The following is a 16,849-nucleotide window of genomic DNA, read 5'->3' as shown; positions in this document are numbered from 1 at the left end:
CAGTGTATGCTGTTGGGCCCCTCTGCTAATAAAAGGGTACTTGGCAGCAATTCACCCCTTGTTGTACTCTGGGCTTAATGTTCGATGTCAGGCTCGGAAGAGCAAAGGGGACTGAATGTGAGTGTGTTCTTGACTCTGAGCACATCCCACTCGGGAGAGATGTCTTCTGTAGATAGATAGATAGATAGATAGATAGATAGATAGATAGATAGATAGATAGATAGATAGATAGATAGATAGATAGATAGATAGATAGATAGATAGATAGATAGATAGATAGATAGATAGATAGATAGATAGATAGATAGATAGATAGATAGATAGATAGATAGATAGATAGATAGATAGATAGATAGATAGATAGATAGATAGATAGATAGATAGATAGATAGATAGATAGATAGATAGATAGATAGATAGATAGATAGATAGATAGATAGATAGATAGATAGATCGATAGATAGATAGATACTTTATTCATCCCCGTAGGGAAATTCACACTTCCAGCAGTCTACGCTGTTGTTTATTAACAGATGAACATGATGCCCGAGGGGTGCTTGTAGCGAAGTGGATGACGTCACGCCAGTCCAAAAATTCGACATCCTTGCGGCAGATGGAGAACTTTTCTTTGCGAAAATCCAGGGATACACCACCTCGTGTTAGCAAGTCCGTCCGCCTTCTCTCCGATTCCCCCCGGCTTTCGTGTCTCTGTTTAGCGGCGTTGAAGCCGGATCGCTCCGGGTAGCTCCGGGTGGCTACACGTTAGCGTCCGGAATGCTAAACGTGAGCCACGTTTCCGCAAAACACAGCAACTGCGCTCCCTGTGCGCTTCGATGTTTTCCAAAAGCACTCGATGATCTTATTTGGTCGTGAGTTCGCATTTACCATGATTACGGATGGTACCGAAGACTTATAACGCCGCTAGCCGCTTCGCTAGCTCCGGCTTTTCCTCCACGATGGGCCCCTTCATCACGCCGGCACGAGAATTCTTAAGGGCACGCATTTCTTGTGCGTTAAAACCCATGTCCATAGGATAGAAGTAATCCATAGTGTAGTTGTCAAAACGGGAAGAAAAAACACCGAAGATAGGAGCAAACAATAAAACAATAGGGCAGCTGCTGGAAAAGGCAGCCGCTAGATAGATAGATAGATAGATCCATCCATCCATCCATCCATACATACATACATACATACATACATACATACATACATACATAGATACCTGGATAGATAATTGAGTAGAGCCCTGCTTCTAGGACAGTCCAGACTCCAACTCAAACCACAAGAATGAAGAAAAATGAAGAGTTTATTCGAGCGTGTCTAAGAAATGAAAGTCCTTGCACACACATTGTTAACAAGCAGACAGATGCGCAAATGACAACACAAGCCAGGAGATGGCGGCAGTAAGTAAAAAAGTTCAAAATTCCGCACAGCTCCTTTAAGCAAACACTAGCTTCTTTAGGAGGCACCTGTTAACATGTTGGTTATTATTCTGAAAATAAAGTATCATAATTGTTAGCTACATATATGTTAGCCAAATTGTTTGCTATCACTTGGCAAAGACTGCAGCTGTATGATAGCCGCAACATTATATGTTGACCATATCATCGTGCTGGAAGTGTAAGACATATGCAATCTTTGTGTTTGACATCATCATGGAGCCACTAGGAGGCGCTGGTGTATCCATTCCAGGTATTTGTTGACACGCGTATAAACGCCGTAAACTCGCCGGCTGCCGCATTCTTCGGGCCCCGCCCAGGAAACCAAGCCGAACACGGCCCACTGAAAGCTAACAGGGTCCTGGACCACAAAGGCACCCCCGCTGTCCCCCAGGCACGTGTCCCGACCGCCTTCGAAGAAACCTGCGCAGAACATGTTGTAGCTAATGTTGTAGCCTCCCTCACGGGCCGCGTAGCTAGCCCGACATTCGTTCTGCGGGACCACCGGCAGTCGGACAAACTGCAGCAGGTCGGAGGTCATGTCGGGGTGAGACATGCCCCAGCCGGCGACTACACCCAGGGAGTGGGGTAGGGGTTCAGTGGTGTCCCCCTGTTGGAGACACCAATACAAAATGTACAATGTCTTTTTTAGTTGTCATTTGTTTCTATTTTGGGGATTCATGTTTCATACTTTCATGTTTCATACTAGGGTTGGGCAATACTGGGAATTTTGGTGTTGCTCAATTTCCAGTAAATACACAGTAGTATCAATTGATACCGGTCCAATATCGATACTTTTTGCCTGGAAATGTTTTGATCGTTGAAAATGGAACTCTTCTCCTCTTAAATTAGGTAATAATTACGATAAACACAGAAAAAATGTTTTAGGCACTATATATGATTACGTTTTATTATATAACTAGATTGCAAACTTTAATAGTATAGAAAAATAAATAGAAATATTTCTATTACAACTGTTTCTGACCAAAGCCGAGAGAGCCAAACGAAAAAAATATGTAACAAAATAAAAATACAGTAAAAAAAACAAATGTCAAAAAGACAACTAAAGTACCTTTCATCGCATACTATTTTAAAAATATAGTCAGTAGTGCAAATATTGAATTGATTGTCATCATTGGCTGTTGCAATATTGACAACACATTTACAGCTTTTTGTTCAGGAAAAATAACATATTTACATTTTTGGTAGCAGCTTCTTGCTCTCTGCAAGGTGAGCTTTTTTTCATGGGTTTATATAATTTGTTGGTGTTGCCACAGTAGAAGACCACTTTAGCTCACAAATAACACCTTGCATTGTCCTTTTCTGTAGCCACACTGCAATGCGCTTCCTATTTGCCTCTCTAATTTTTAGCTTCCGGTCGGGTTCGGCAGGCAGGATGCAGCAGCAGACCAGTTGCTTGAAGTGTGCCTGTTAGTCACTTACGCAGGCATACACTTAAAAGTGGCCAAGGATACTGGGTGAGGGAGAGAAGAGCTGTGCTAGTTACATAACTAAGCTGCTCTTTGAGAAAATTGGTGGAGGAGCGTAGTATCGTTCCCAGGACAATAATATCAATCCGATCCAAGTACTTGCGCAATCATTTTGATATTCGGCTGGACCCCTATTTCATACCTGCAGAGGTGGCGGGAGGCACACAGGACGGACAGTATGGTTTAGCTTCACCCTGATAAACAGCTTCAGTAGGGCGATGTCATTGTCGAAGTTGCTGGGTGTATAATCAGGATGGACCACAACCTGAGACACGGCCAGGGCCTCCGATGCCTGCATGTCCCGCACATCCACCGTACCTACAAATACCTAGCAAACAGGTAAGGAAAGAAAAAACACCGCTTATAGCTTTACACGGTTGTTTTAACAATAGGGAAGATGTCCTGTATTTTACAAACATTTAACTGAACTTGCGGCTCCTTGAAATAAAGAAACCTTTTATTCATTTCAAGCAGACATTGCTAAATTCAACCATTCATTGAGAATGCTAGGCTGCAACCAGACTCTTGGATCGCGTTAGGATATTGTAGTCAGTGTTGGGAGTGACGTGTTAAAAAATGGAACATGTTCCTGGAATGTGATTACTTATTTGGTACCTAGTACTGTAACGCATTATCGATAAAATTGTCTCCCTTGGACATCCAACACAAGCCCTGTTGTGAGTGCATCCTGATTTTTTAAAACGTTGAAGGATCTTGACCACTGTACTGCAGCTCAACTTCATCTTGTAGCCTTGGGCAGCCACAATTTATTTTGTAAGGTCACCAGAGAGTTCCTTGCCATGGTTTGCCATATTGGGAGTTTCAGCGACCAGTATGGCAGAGTGTACTTCAAATTGAACACAACTGTTCCCTGTTCATACCCGAGACCTAGTAAGAGTAACATGTTGCATGGTATTTTGGAGGGCAAATGACAAGCAGTGCTTTGACATTTCGAGGTGTAGTGCCTTTGAGGTGCACTTACTTTTGGTGGCAAGGGGTTTAGTTATTGATGGCTATATTTTGAGTTCTTTTAAAGCAGGAAAATAAATTGACTCTGTTATATAAGCTTTAAACAGACTTATTTTTATTGTGTCAAAGTGACATTTCCTCAGTGTTGTTCTATTAACCATTAGAATGAAATCTCTGCAGAAGTGTGAGGGGTGTACTCAGTTTTGTGACATACTGTACCTCTGCTTCATCAGATCACGTTGCAGTATTTTTACATAGCTCTTACTCTAGTTTTAAAACCATGTGCCTTATCTATGAAAAATATATCACGAAAGAGTATTTTTGGGGGTTGCACCCGATAGTCTGGTGCACCTTTAGTGCGGAAAATTCGGTCTTCTTAATAGCGGCTCATCACCTTGATGTTTTCGGGGGCCACAGGGACCACTCGGGCATCGCGGCGGCGGGAACGCACAACATGGGCGGCAGTCAGGATCCACATATCAGACAGTAAGGCGCCTGAACCGAACCAGCGCTCCGACGGGACGCGGCTTGAGTCTTCCACGTTAAGCAGAACTTGCCATGGGAAGTTGCCGAGTTGGGCAGTGCGACCGCCCACGATTCGCTTCACAAGGCCAGCTAGCGGACGAGACATACGGCCGCATGCTAGCGGGCGACATGACAACATTAGAACATTGTAACCAGTGTTGGGACTAGCACGTTACAAAGTAATTGCATTCCTGAAATTAATACAGTAGAGTTCCCTCAATCCACTATCTGCAACCGCTTATCCTCAGTAGGGTCGCGGGGTTGCCGGAGCCCATCCCAGCTATCTTCGGGCAGTGGGCAAATGACACCCTGAACTGGTTACCAGCCAGTCGCAGGGCACACAGAGACAGACAACTCGCTCGCTCATTCACACCTAGGGACAACTTGCACCGACCAATTAACCTGACATGCATGTTTTGGAATGTAGGGGAAACTGGAGTGCCCGGAGGAAACCAACGCAAGCACAGGGAGAACATGCAAACTCCGCATAGCAAGGCTGGTAGCTGGATTTTATCCCATGAACTCAGAACTGTGCCGCGGATGCGCTAACCACTCAGCCGCGTGCTGCCCATTAAGAGTTAACGATAGAATTTTCTAACTCAACTGTTGTTACAGCATTGTGGGTTACTCCAAAAAGAGGGTAGGCGTGTTTACCTAAAATATATGACTAAATGCAGTTTCATTGGCGCCGTCTCTAAGCACTCGAGTATGGTGACGCTGAATTTTTACCTCATTGAAATATTCTCCCTATTGTATATACTCACATCCAAGCTGTATTTGCAACTATAAAATAAAGTACCAAAATCAGGGGGTCAGCTTATATGCGCATATTTGGTGGTGTGTCACTAGTAGGCAGCGCGTGGGGAAGGAGGCCTGTCTTATACAGGTATAAAAAACTAACGGGAAATATTTAAGGCACACCTGAGCACAGAATTAAAGGTAAAAGTGTGCTGAATTTTGGGATTTATATTTGTCAAATGTACCATGCCTGGAGAAAAAAAACCTGCTTTGGGCAGTTCCTAGAAAAGGAGATCTAAATATTTGAGTGGTTTTTAGAACAAGATGGATATGGAGTGTCTCTGCTAAGATTTTGTTTGCAAGCTGTCAAGATTGCACAAGTCAAAAAATATGAAGGTCACTGCATCCACAGGTAGGGCTATAGACATTTTCTACTATTTATTTTATTATTATATCTTAAAGCAGCTTTACAGTATATACGGTGAGTTGTAACAAAATAGTTACTTTCAGAGTAACTGGTTACTTTTGGGTATGCTTAATCTGGGCGATAATGGAATAACTTTTTCAATTAAGTAACTAGTAAATGTAACTTACCTAGATTTTTTTAGTAACGCGGCCAACACTAGGCGTGTAATGAAAACATATCCTGACTTAAATATGGCGGTTTGGTGGGTTTTACCCATTGAACAGGATAAAAGGTCTGTCCCTGATGTATTGTTGGCCCCAGGATCGTTTGGTCCGCAGCTGTACTCATCTAAAGAAAATACAAATAAACATACATAATAGTAGCAGGTAAAGTGAAAGACCACAAAGCGGGTCCAAAACCCCCCCCAAATGGCATCAAATACAATCTACAACTAATAGAACTGATTCTTCTCAAAGACGTGGAAACAAACAAAGTCCGATTTAATCCAAATTTAAAAAACAAAACACTCTTCAAAAACAAACAAAATTCCAATGCCCTAGGATAAAGGTTTTTGAAATGGGTACTAAGGGTATCTGAATGCATTTGAGGGGTGATGCCCTGGCTACTGCCATAGATAAAAAATATTTTCACTTCCCACAATACACCCATGACTCCAGAAAATCCATCACTTCCAATTGCACCCTCGTTGAAATGTTTGATTATTGACCTTGGGCTCAGGAAAATGCTAGTGATTCCAAGAGCCAAGAAGAAATCTGCAGGTTTAAAAACGTTCCTCATATGGGCCCAGGTGCTGTGGATTGCCCTGCCCTCTGAGATTCGATCGGCAACCTCAGTTTTAAGCTAGATTTTATGGCTCAAGAGTGAGGTTGAGAAGGAGGGGCCTGGTTGTTGATTATGGGAACGGAAGCTGTCAAGAGGACATTTAATTATTACCTATATTTCATGTTGATGATGTCAGTGTATTGCCTGGTGATGCCCTTGCGCTATCCATTGCAACAAGCTCCTCCTGGAACAAGGGTTACCCCAATGTCACCTCTTCTCCAGGTTTCTTCAGTTTCCACACGCAGAGGTTTTTGAGCTTTTCCATGCCCTCATGTAAGATTCAGATCAGGGGATGTTGTCATGGTTGTCTGTGCAGCCCTTTGAGACGTTTTGTGATTAAGGGCTATACAAATAAGCATGACTTGACTTGACTTGGTTTGAGGGAGAACAACTTGTACTTTGACATAGTGGATGACCAGGGGAGAAACTATTAATTCTACAGACAGGAAGTAAACTAGAATCGCTGTTGCTTCTATTTAAAGTGAACAAAAACAGAAAGAAATATGAAATAAAAAATATTTTACTGTGATAGGGATAGAGACAGCAGCTCTTACTTTGACAGAGAGGAAATGCTGTATCCCAAGTGCCGTTTTGCTGACAGACCATCTGAAAGTCACCATTCACATGCTCGCCATCCTGTTGACAAAAATAAACAAACACAATTCCAGATACAAAGCCAAAAGATAGAGGTTAAATTGTTTTTTATCAAGCCGCTAACGCTAGCTAGCAAAATAGCAATGGATATCCAGTAGGGCTGCTTGTGGAAGCTATACAAAAAGATTTCGTGTCATGGTTACTCATTACACCCACCTGTGCCCACTTGTTTGGCGCCAGCTGCTGATGGTTACCTGATTGGTTCCCTGTCCTACTTAAGCTCAGTCCTTTCACTTGCCTGTTGTCAGTCCGTCAGTGAACCTCTGTTTTCACAAGGCAGGCATTTTTGACTCTGACTCCCATCGCTCCCGTTTTGTCACCCGTTTTCCACTCGTCCGTTTCTGATTTCCCCGTTTGTCTCCTGCTACGACCCGTTTTTTGACCCCGACCACGTTCTGATCTAACGGCTAACGACCTGCTTTTCCGTCTAACTACGCTACGATATCCCGCTCCGGAAGATCCACTTCCGCATTCGGAACACGTTCCGATCCCGTGAGCGGCTTGCTTCCTGGGTCCAGCGGGCACCGGATCGCTGGCGCTGCCTTTCCTCTATATTTCAATAAACTTGTGAGAAACGTTACGCATCTGGGTCCGACTTATGTTCTGGTCGTGACATTTAGGTGTACTGTAATCCCTTGCTGTTTTGCAGATTTTCTTTGTTCATTGTGTTTGGAGAGTGCTCAACATCCACATCCATGCTCAACATAAGAAGTGCTAGATTATTTAAATAGGTCACTAAGCACTTTGCTACCTATATTAACTTTATAAATTAATCATCACACCATTACTTTGATTATCATATTATTCATTTTAGTTGTTGTAAATCCATATCATATTTATCTACATATTTTAGTGAAGTTTTTACTTGGTGAATGTATTCGTTCATACCAGTGTACTTTCACAGAAATGGTCTTATCATATAACTTTGAAGATTCAGCTGTGTGCTAATCTCTTGTACAGGGACTTCTTTTTGCCATGTAATTTGAGTTCTGGGTGTCTGTTTGTGCTGCATGTTCAATTTTTGGCAAATATTCCCAACTATAAGAGAGGGCCAGAGACATTCTTTCTTGCCTTTTAGGGGGAGCGCACTCCCGGCCTCTTGGTGGGAGGGCGCTTCCCTGATCAATCGGTCAAGAGTCCGATCTGTTTTACTTTACGGAGGAACAGGGACGTAATGTCACCTTATAGAGTATGAATCCCGGTGAACACGAAACCCGGATGCGGTCTCCAGGTAAGTATTCCGCTTGGAGCGGGCTCACTGTGGCATTGTCCAGTTTCACTGGAGAGGAACACCGACTTCCTGTCTTGGGAAAATAAAAGAGACAAATAATGTGAGAAAGAAATTGTGACATTAAAAAATCCTGGTGGGAAGAGCCTAAAAGTGTCAAATCCAGGGGTGGGCGATACTAAGATATCGTCCCGATCCAAATAAATACAAGATAGTATCATGTTTGGAACTAACATGATCCTTAAATAATTGAACCCTTCACCCCTTGAGTTAGTTTATAATGTCGATGAACGTGACAGAACAGTTTTTAAATGTTTCTATCTTTATTGAATTACTACATTGCAAACCTTAAAAGTATAAAGAAAATAAATAGAAATATTCTGTTCTATATAAAAATGAAACAGATTTGCAGGTTTTTTGTTCAGTAACAGTTACCTGTTTACTCTTTATTGTGTGTTTATGTTAAGGTTTTGAGGGTGAATGGACCCATGTGATGGAGGCGGGAACTGCAGGCAGAGGTTCTCAAAAAGAGGACGGTATTTTTTTAACAAAAATCAGGACTAAAGTAACAAACAAACAAGTGGGTACTTAACGACTAACAAACAAACGAGAAACTAGAAACAAAAACCAAACTTGACAAAGTTCAAACTAGAAACAGCGACCGAAACTGGAAATTCGAGGATCAAATTAACAGAAAAAAAAAGAAAATGGAAAAACCTGGCGTGGTGGTGAGAATGAAACTGAGGATGATAGAAAAAATAAAAAGACCCGAAAAAATATCCTTTTACAGGGTTTAGGATGATTGTGTGTATGCCCAGTTCAAGGTGTGGGAGGTATGCCGGACCCTAACAGTTTATATCAATTTGTGGTGTTGCCACAATAGCAGGCCACTTTACAACACGAATTACTCCTGGCATTGTCCTTTTTTGTAGATAAAAAAAATCCACACCTGGCTGCACTTCCTGTTTACCACTTTAATTTTTAGCTTCTAGTAGAGGGGCACCAATATGTGGCCCTCCCTTATGCCTGGCATGCAAGATGCAGCAGCAGGCCGGGTAAGAGATGTGCTAAAATGTACGTTTTAGATCAGGGGACTGTGTGATAAAAGTCTGTAGTGTGTAATCGTCTGTAGTCTGTACAGCCCTTATAGACTTCTTTTGATTAAGGGCTATACAAATAAAAATGACCTGACTTGACTTAATAATGTGCCTGTTGAGGAAATTGGTGGAAGAGCAAATGATTGATCCCAGGACAATAGTAGCAATCTGATCTCAGTACTTGCTGAGTATCAATAATAGCAATATTTGGATCGATCTCCCCACCCCTAGTAGCGCTTGCATAGGACTCGTGACCCACCTTCTGCAACGTATGTCATCCTCCATCCAACGTTTTCTCCCAAGTGGTCGCTGTGAAATAAGATGGTGACGGCATTGGTATCGGTCTGGATGGTGCCGGGAGACTGTCGACCGCAAAACGGACCCCACTCTTTAGACCCTGCTCGGATCTGAAATGAATCCAAACATGGAACAGTCAGTGTGGAGTAAATCGTGTTTGTCTCGCAAATACTGTGAATAGTATGTACAAATGTTATTTAAAATATTCAAATCAAAACCGACTCACAAATATCTTAAATTGGGTGGTTGGCTACATGCTAACAGGTTAGCATTTTCCTCTCATCATAATTCCAAAAGATTAGGATTTTGTTTTAAAATGATTTACTTCCGTCATTGTACCAGTGAGTTCTAAAACTGCTTTAATAATACTTTTATGATGCATTAGAGTGTTTTAGTGCCTCAAGCTCAATTTTATTGGATGTTGCCAGAGCTAGGGTCTGGGTAATGTGGGGCCAAATCGAATTTTCAAAAAGAAAATCTCTGAGAACATTCAACTGTTCTAAAATATCTTTTTGTGTCACAAAATAAAGTAATAAAAATAAAGTAAACGGTGTTTGAATTAGTTATAAAATAAATAAAATAAATTAAAACTCAAAAATAATTTAGACAATAAGTAATTAAGTTCATTTGCTACCCAAAATAAGATTGAAAAATAAAACAAAATCTGGATTATTATGAGAATAAATCATTTAGTAAAGCTGTACTTACTTTAAATTTTCAGACTAAGACGTAAGCCTCAAACTATAATTTCTCTAAATTTATGTCTGGGCATGTGACTGACAGGGACACTCTCTCCCTACCTGGCCTGCTGGTGCATTTTGCCTGCCAGGAGGAAGGGAGGGACAAATCAATGTGCCCACTCCTACCAGAAGCCATAAATGGCAGAGACAAACAGGAATCACAGCTTAAACTACAGAAAGGATAATGCAGGGTGTAATGTGTTTGGTAAAGTTTTTTGCTACTGTGGCAACACAAAACAATTACATAAACACATGAAAATAAAATCACTGTCATAGTCCTGCACTCAGGTTTGGTTTCCTCTCGCACTCTCGCTTGTCTTTACCTTGTTTGGTCACTCGAATCGAATCGAATCGAATTTACTTTTATTGTCATTCTTTGTAACAATGCACACAGAACGAAATGTCGATACACCTGACCCGTACAGTTGAACTGTAGCGAGCCGATGCAGCCGCAGCCAAACAGGGCGCAGCCATTTTAGTCATTAGGTGACCAAACCCCCCAATTCCAACCCTTAATGCTGAGCACCAAGCAGGGACGCAATGAGTATCAATGTTGTAAGTCTTAGGTATGACTTGGCCGAGGCTTGAACCAGCGACCTCCCAGTCCCAGAGCGGGCGCCCTACCATCTAGCCTACCGAGCTGGTTCTCTCACTCCCTGGTTTTAATCTCCAACCCATACTAAACCTGATTACCCTCCAATCATACCTCTCCCTCTTTACCATTTAAAAATTCAGTTTCCTCATGCTGGTTCGTTGCCTATCTTGTCACATTCTAAGCTTTCTTGTCCCAGTTTTGTTCTTATCCCAGTGAACTAAACACATGCCTGCACTCCGGGATCACGTGTACAGCCTGCTTAATTCTTGGACTGCCAATGTTGCTGCCTGCTGGATCACTGATCCCTTGCCTGCCGCTTATATAACGGCCGCTGCCTCTGGTGTCGTAGATACTATTGCCTCGATGCCCATGTTCCGAACCCTGCCCAAAATAAAAGCCACTGCACTAATCTGTTTCTGCATTGCGCTTCTTCACAATCTGTGTCGGGCCTTGACCAGCTCCCCTACCGGAGAACCACAAGCTGCAACCAAAAATCTAAACATGTTGCTGTTCCTCAACTAAAAATCTGTAAATCTGTTGTCACTATGTCATCAGAGCTGGTGAGAGACAATTGACACTTCACTTGCAACACTGACTTTATTTTGAAAATATTTTGCAAGGGAAGATATTTGACTTCTCTATTGTTATACCGTATTTGCATTTTCGTTACATAGCTGCTTTTTTCGTTTGACTCTCTTGGTTTTTGTTCTGAAACACTTTTAAGAGAAAGATTTATGATTCGTCCAATGATTATGACAATTCCAAGAAAAATAGTATTGTATTGGTATTGGTATTGGTATTGATCGAGCAAAATACACTGTATCGCCAACCCTTACCATTTACCTTAATGTAGTCGTAGGGGCAGAGAGCCTGCGGGTGGTCCTCCACGTCAAAGATGTCATCAAAGCAGAGGCGAATCTTAAATCCTAGCAATGCCCGGATATCGTAGGAACACTCAGTCCTTTTCGGGTACGGCGCAGGGAAGTTGGGGCTGCTAAGAGTACCCTCGGAGTCGGAAAAGACCAGGCCGCTGCACTCCACTGCAAAAAACGCAGTACTTGTAAATATTTACAAGCTATCTGTACAAATTATCAGTCACACTGCGGCCTCACACACACACAATCATGCCCAAATAGTTGTTGTATCAGTTGAGTAACTTAAAGGTTGAGAAGGTCATCAGCGTGTTTGAACATCCTGGTGCCGGTCCACAAGTTGGGATTTTAGTGGTGGGAAAAAACATGAGAGGCAGTTTGAAAGGTAAATCAAACTTTCTCTCACATGTAACATCATACTCTCACACATGCACAACTATATTCACATACAGACACAGTCATACCCATGCACAAACACAACTATACTGTCTCAACCATATTACTTTACTCTTATACGCACACAAATACACTTTCACACAGAAATTACCATATTCTCATTCATACACTATTATACTCTCTCACGCACACCACTGTACTCTCATACACACGTATACTCTCACAAACACATTACTATATCTTCTTACACACACTATTAAACTCGCTCAACATACCCCGATACGCTAATACACACACTACTGTGCTCTCTCAAACATACCACCATACTCTCATACACACACTACTTTACTCTCTTAAACATACAACTCTACTTTTATATGCTTTACTATACTCTTTCACTTATACTACTATACTCTCATACACACTCCACTGTACTCTCTCATACATACTACTATACTCTCATTCTCCCCCTACTATAGTCATTCACACATACCACTGTGCTCTCATACACACAATACTATACTCTCTCACACATACCACTATACTATCATTCACACACTACTATACTATTACAAACACATTACCATACTCTCATATACACACTACTATACTCTCTAACACATATTAGTATACTCTTATAAATACACTACTATTCTGGCACATACATACTACTATGCATTGTCACAAATACTACTATACTCTCTCACACATACTACTATATCTTCAAAGACACACTACTATACTCTCTCATACACTTGCCACGTGTGAATGAGAATACAATAGAATCTATGCGAAAGTGTCGTGTGTGATAGCATAGGGACATATAGAGAGTACAGTATAGTAGTATGTGTGTGAATGCATAGAAGTGTGTGTTTGAGAGTATAGTAGTCAGTGTGAGATAGTAAAGTAATGTGAATATGAGAGTATTCACACTACTATACCCTCTCACAGGTATACTTCTATACTCTCTCACATATACTACTATACTCTCAAATCGACAGTGCAATACTCTCACACACATTAGAAGAGTATAGTAGTATGCCTATGAAAGCATTGTAATGTCTGTATTAGAGTATGTTGATATATCTGTATAGTATAGTCAAATTTGTGAGAGAGTATAGTAGTGTGTAAATAACAGTATAGTAGTATGTGTGAGAGAGTATCGTCGTATACCTGTGAGAGAGTACAATTGTCTATATGATAGATTATAGTAGTGTGCGTGCGGATGACCGTGTGTATATCAGAGTGTAGTATTGCATATTTGGGTGTATGACGCATATGTGAGAGCAAGTGTGATTGACTTCTCAAACGGACTCTCGTAAAAAGACTGTCGTGCGTGTTTGAACCCAAACCTGTGCACGTGCGGTTGTCGGGGTGCAGCAAGTATCCATGGGGACAGGAACAGTAGAAACTGCCCGGGTAATTGTGACACTGGCGGTCACAGGCGGTATCCTCGTCCACTCCCTCGACACACTCGTCCACATCTCGAAGAGACGAAGAGAAAGCGCCAGTCAAAAATAAAGTACAATCACATATCTCTATTTAGAAATGAAACGTTGAATTTGGTTTATTTTATTTTGCAAAGTAGATGAATGAAATAATTGGATTAAGATATTTTAATCATTTCTGTTATCTACATACAGTGGTTTCTTTTTATACGAGCAACCCCTAACACAAGAATTTCGGTATACGAGTTTTACTTGCAACAATGCACTGCTCACCTCACGAAGGGAAATCTAGATCAGGAGCAGTCCCTGAGGCTATCACTCGAAATCGCTCAGATCGCTTACCGCAAGTGAACGACTGTTCACTTCTAAAAAATACTACTAAAAAATATAGAAGAAGAAATGAGAAAAAGAGGCTAAATGGAAAACGGGAATAAAAAAGTAGGGGGAAAGAAAGCAAAAAAGGACAATGTAAAAAAAATAAAGAAAATCCCATTTCTCTCTTTTTTCGTTTCATTTTTTAGTTTTCTGTTTTTTAGTTTTCTCATTTTTGAAATGAAATGAAATGAAATGATCTGCATTTATATAGCGCTTTTCAAGTCAATGACTTCCCAAAGCGCTTTACATTGTGCTTCACATTTCCCAATAGCGGCCGTGATCTGTGCAGCCATATAAGGCGCTAACCTGCTTATTGGGGGTATTGGGGTTTCAGTGTCTTACCCAAGGACACTTCGGCATGTAACACGGACAAGCCGGGATTCGAACTGGGATCCCTTAATCCTAAAACGATCGCTCTACCTCCTGAGCTACAGCCGCCCCAACTTTTGATTTCCTTTTTTCTCGAGTTTTTTTCTTTTTTGTCCTTTGTTTTCTTTTTTTTCTTTTTCTCTTTTTATCATTTTTTTTTCTTTTTTTCTTGAGTTTTACTTCTTGTCTTTTTTATATAACTCTGTTTTGTTTTTTGTCTTTTTATCTTTTCTATTTTTATTTTTCTAATTTTCTTTTTTCAATTTTGTTTCCCTTTTTGTCGTATTTCTATCTTTGAATTTTTCTCATTTGCTTTTTTTGTCCTTTTTAATTTTATTTTTCTTTTTTTTATTCATTTTTCTTTTCCTTTTTTCTTCAGTTCTACTTTTTGTCTTATTTGTATTTTTATGTTTCTCTTTTCTCTCTTTTGTTTGTTCTTTATTCTTTTATCCTTATTTTCTTATATCTCTTCCTTTTAAAAGTAATTAGGTGTGTTTTTGGTCACCTCGAGTCTCTGTATTTTGTCTTCTTCCGATGTGCTTTCACCACAGAATACAGTGACATCTACTGGGAAAATAATACACACCGTCCCTTTACATTTTAAATTGAGACGGGGCCGCAAACCGGGGCTGTAATTGGCCCCCGGGTCGCGAGTTTGAGACCCCTGTCACGAGGGACTCATTAAATGTTCAAAAGAGAACGAATCGTATGAGTTTGAAGAAAAGGGGCGCTGCGGATAAAATAGCAACATCTCTGCTGGTAAACCTCATTCAAAAACTAACCCAATTTGGAAAACAAATAAGCAACGAGCTCCAAAACACAAATGAAGTGAAAGACAACAAAGGGAAGCAAAAGACGAGACACACCGATCGCTGCGTAGTGAGCTCGGAAACCAGAAAAGTTTTGCTGGTTGGAGAAATCAGAAGAGAAGATGACGCTGATGCTGTTGCCGGGGGAAACCAGCGGCAAAGGGCCTGGAGTGTTCTCCGGATCCTCAGACTTGCTTCCGCAGAACACAGCAAGGACAGAAGCCGCTTCCCTGTCTAAAGTCCCGCCCCCAGCCTCCACCTGGACACACCACCGCACGCCTTATTTTGCTTTGCAGGCTTTTGGAGATAAATATTTTACAGTTTTACCTTGACGAAGTCGCACTGGCACAGGTCGGACGGTTCCAGGTCAAAATGGCTGAAGTCAAGTCCGACTCGGAAGCCGTCATCAACGCGGATGTCCCAGCGACGGAGCGTGTTGTCGGGATAGGTCGCTGGGAAGTTGGGTGACTCGAAGCTTCCGAAATTTTGAGTCAGCGACGCTGCCAGTTCTGCTTCTGCCAGGCCCAGCAGCATGCACGCACACAAATACAATGGCCTGAACACACACAATCACCTTGTGGATCAGTGAAAACAGAATGTATTGATAAAGATCGATCCAAATATTGATATCATCGATACTAAGCAAATACTTGAATCAGGTCGATACCATTATCCTGGTATCAATCCTTCATTACTATAGCAATTCTTTCAAAGCGCTGATTCTATATGTATAGACCAGCCCTTCTCTCTCTCACAGAACACAATTTTTGCCTGTGTGACTGACTGGCTCCTTTTTAGCAACTCTTCCTACCTGGCCTGCTGCTGCAGAGCCAAATCTATGTGCCCATTAGGGGCCTCTATGGCCCCTAGCAAAAGCCAAATGTGACCGTGTCGAACAGGAAAAGCAGTCTGGCGTGGACAGAAAAGGACAGTATCAGGTGTTATATGTGGGGTATGCTATTGTGGCAACACGACAAATTGACATTAACACACGATAAAACTTTGCAGAACGCAACGAGCAGCCACCAAAAATGTGAACATGATACTGTTTTTACTACATTTAATACATTGTCACAATGGCAACATAGCCAATGAGAGAGGGTAGATAACTCATTTGAATTACTGACTTTGTTTTTAAAATATCGTGCGATGGAAGGTAGTTTAGTTCTGCAGTTGAGTTGTTATTCAATATTACTATTTTCGTTATATTGCTTCTTTTTGGGTTGGACTCTATTGGCTTTTATATATTATATATATATATATATATATATATATATATATATATATATATATATATATATATATGTATATATATATATATATATATATATATATGTATATATATATATATATATGTAGTTTATTACTTTTAATTTTAATTAATTTTTATTTTATCCGGAGTTAAAAAAAATGTTTTACTATCTGTCAGCTCATTGGTCAAGTATGTGCAGTTCTTAGACGCGCTGAAAAGAACTTTCCTTTTTTCATTTTTTGGGCTTTTTGGACTGCTTTTGAAACAAGCCTTTTCTTACTTTTACTATTTTCAAGCAAAACTAGCA

At 40.9% G+C, this 16,849-nt stretch overlaps 1 protein-coding gene across 1 annotated transcript in view; it reads right to left on the bottom strand.

Annotated features, from left to right (window-relative positions):
• Positions 1 to 1,346: 1,346 nt before the first annotated feature.
• masp1 (MBL associated serine protease 1) overlaps positions 1,347 to 16,849 on the bottom strand; it is a 19,890-nt gene continuing 4,387 nt past the window's right edge. The window contains exons 2-12 of the mRNA XM_088345032.1: positions 15,618 to 15,846; positions 15,348 to 15,549; positions 13,642 to 13,773; positions 11,865 to 12,061; positions 9,649 to 9,796; positions 8,246 to 8,364; positions 6,965 to 7,046; positions 5,841 to 5,915; positions 4,293 to 4,540; positions 3,072 to 3,257; positions 1,347 to 2,049 (exon numbers count right to left, since the gene is read on the bottom strand). Coding sequence (XP_088201158.1) covers positions 1,654 to 2,049; positions 3,072 to 3,257; positions 4,293 to 4,540; positions 5,841 to 5,915; positions 6,965 to 7,046; positions 8,246 to 8,364; positions 9,649 to 9,796; positions 11,865 to 12,061; positions 13,642 to 13,773; positions 15,348 to 15,549; positions 15,618 to 15,824 — 1,992 coding nt within the window. The 5' untranslated portion in view covers positions 15,825 to 15,846 and the 3' untranslated portion in view covers positions 1,347 to 1,653. The remainder of the gene's footprint in view (positions 2,050 to 3,071; positions 3,258 to 4,292; positions 4,541 to 5,840; positions 5,916 to 6,964; positions 7,047 to 8,245; positions 8,365 to 9,648; positions 9,797 to 11,864; positions 12,062 to 13,641; positions 13,774 to 15,347; positions 15,550 to 15,617; positions 15,847 to 16,849) is intronic.

Source organism: Urocampus carinirostris, chromosome 10, assembly GCF_059441175.1.
Source record: "Urocampus carinirostris isolate Australia breed hairy pipefish chromosome 10, RoL_Ucar_1.0, whole genome shotgun sequence".
NCBI lineage: Eukaryota > Metazoa > Chordata > Actinopteri > Syngnathiformes > Syngnathidae > Urocampus > Urocampus carinirostris.
Note: the sequence above shows the minus strand (reverse complement) of the source record. Positions and strands in the feature narration are given on the sequence as shown.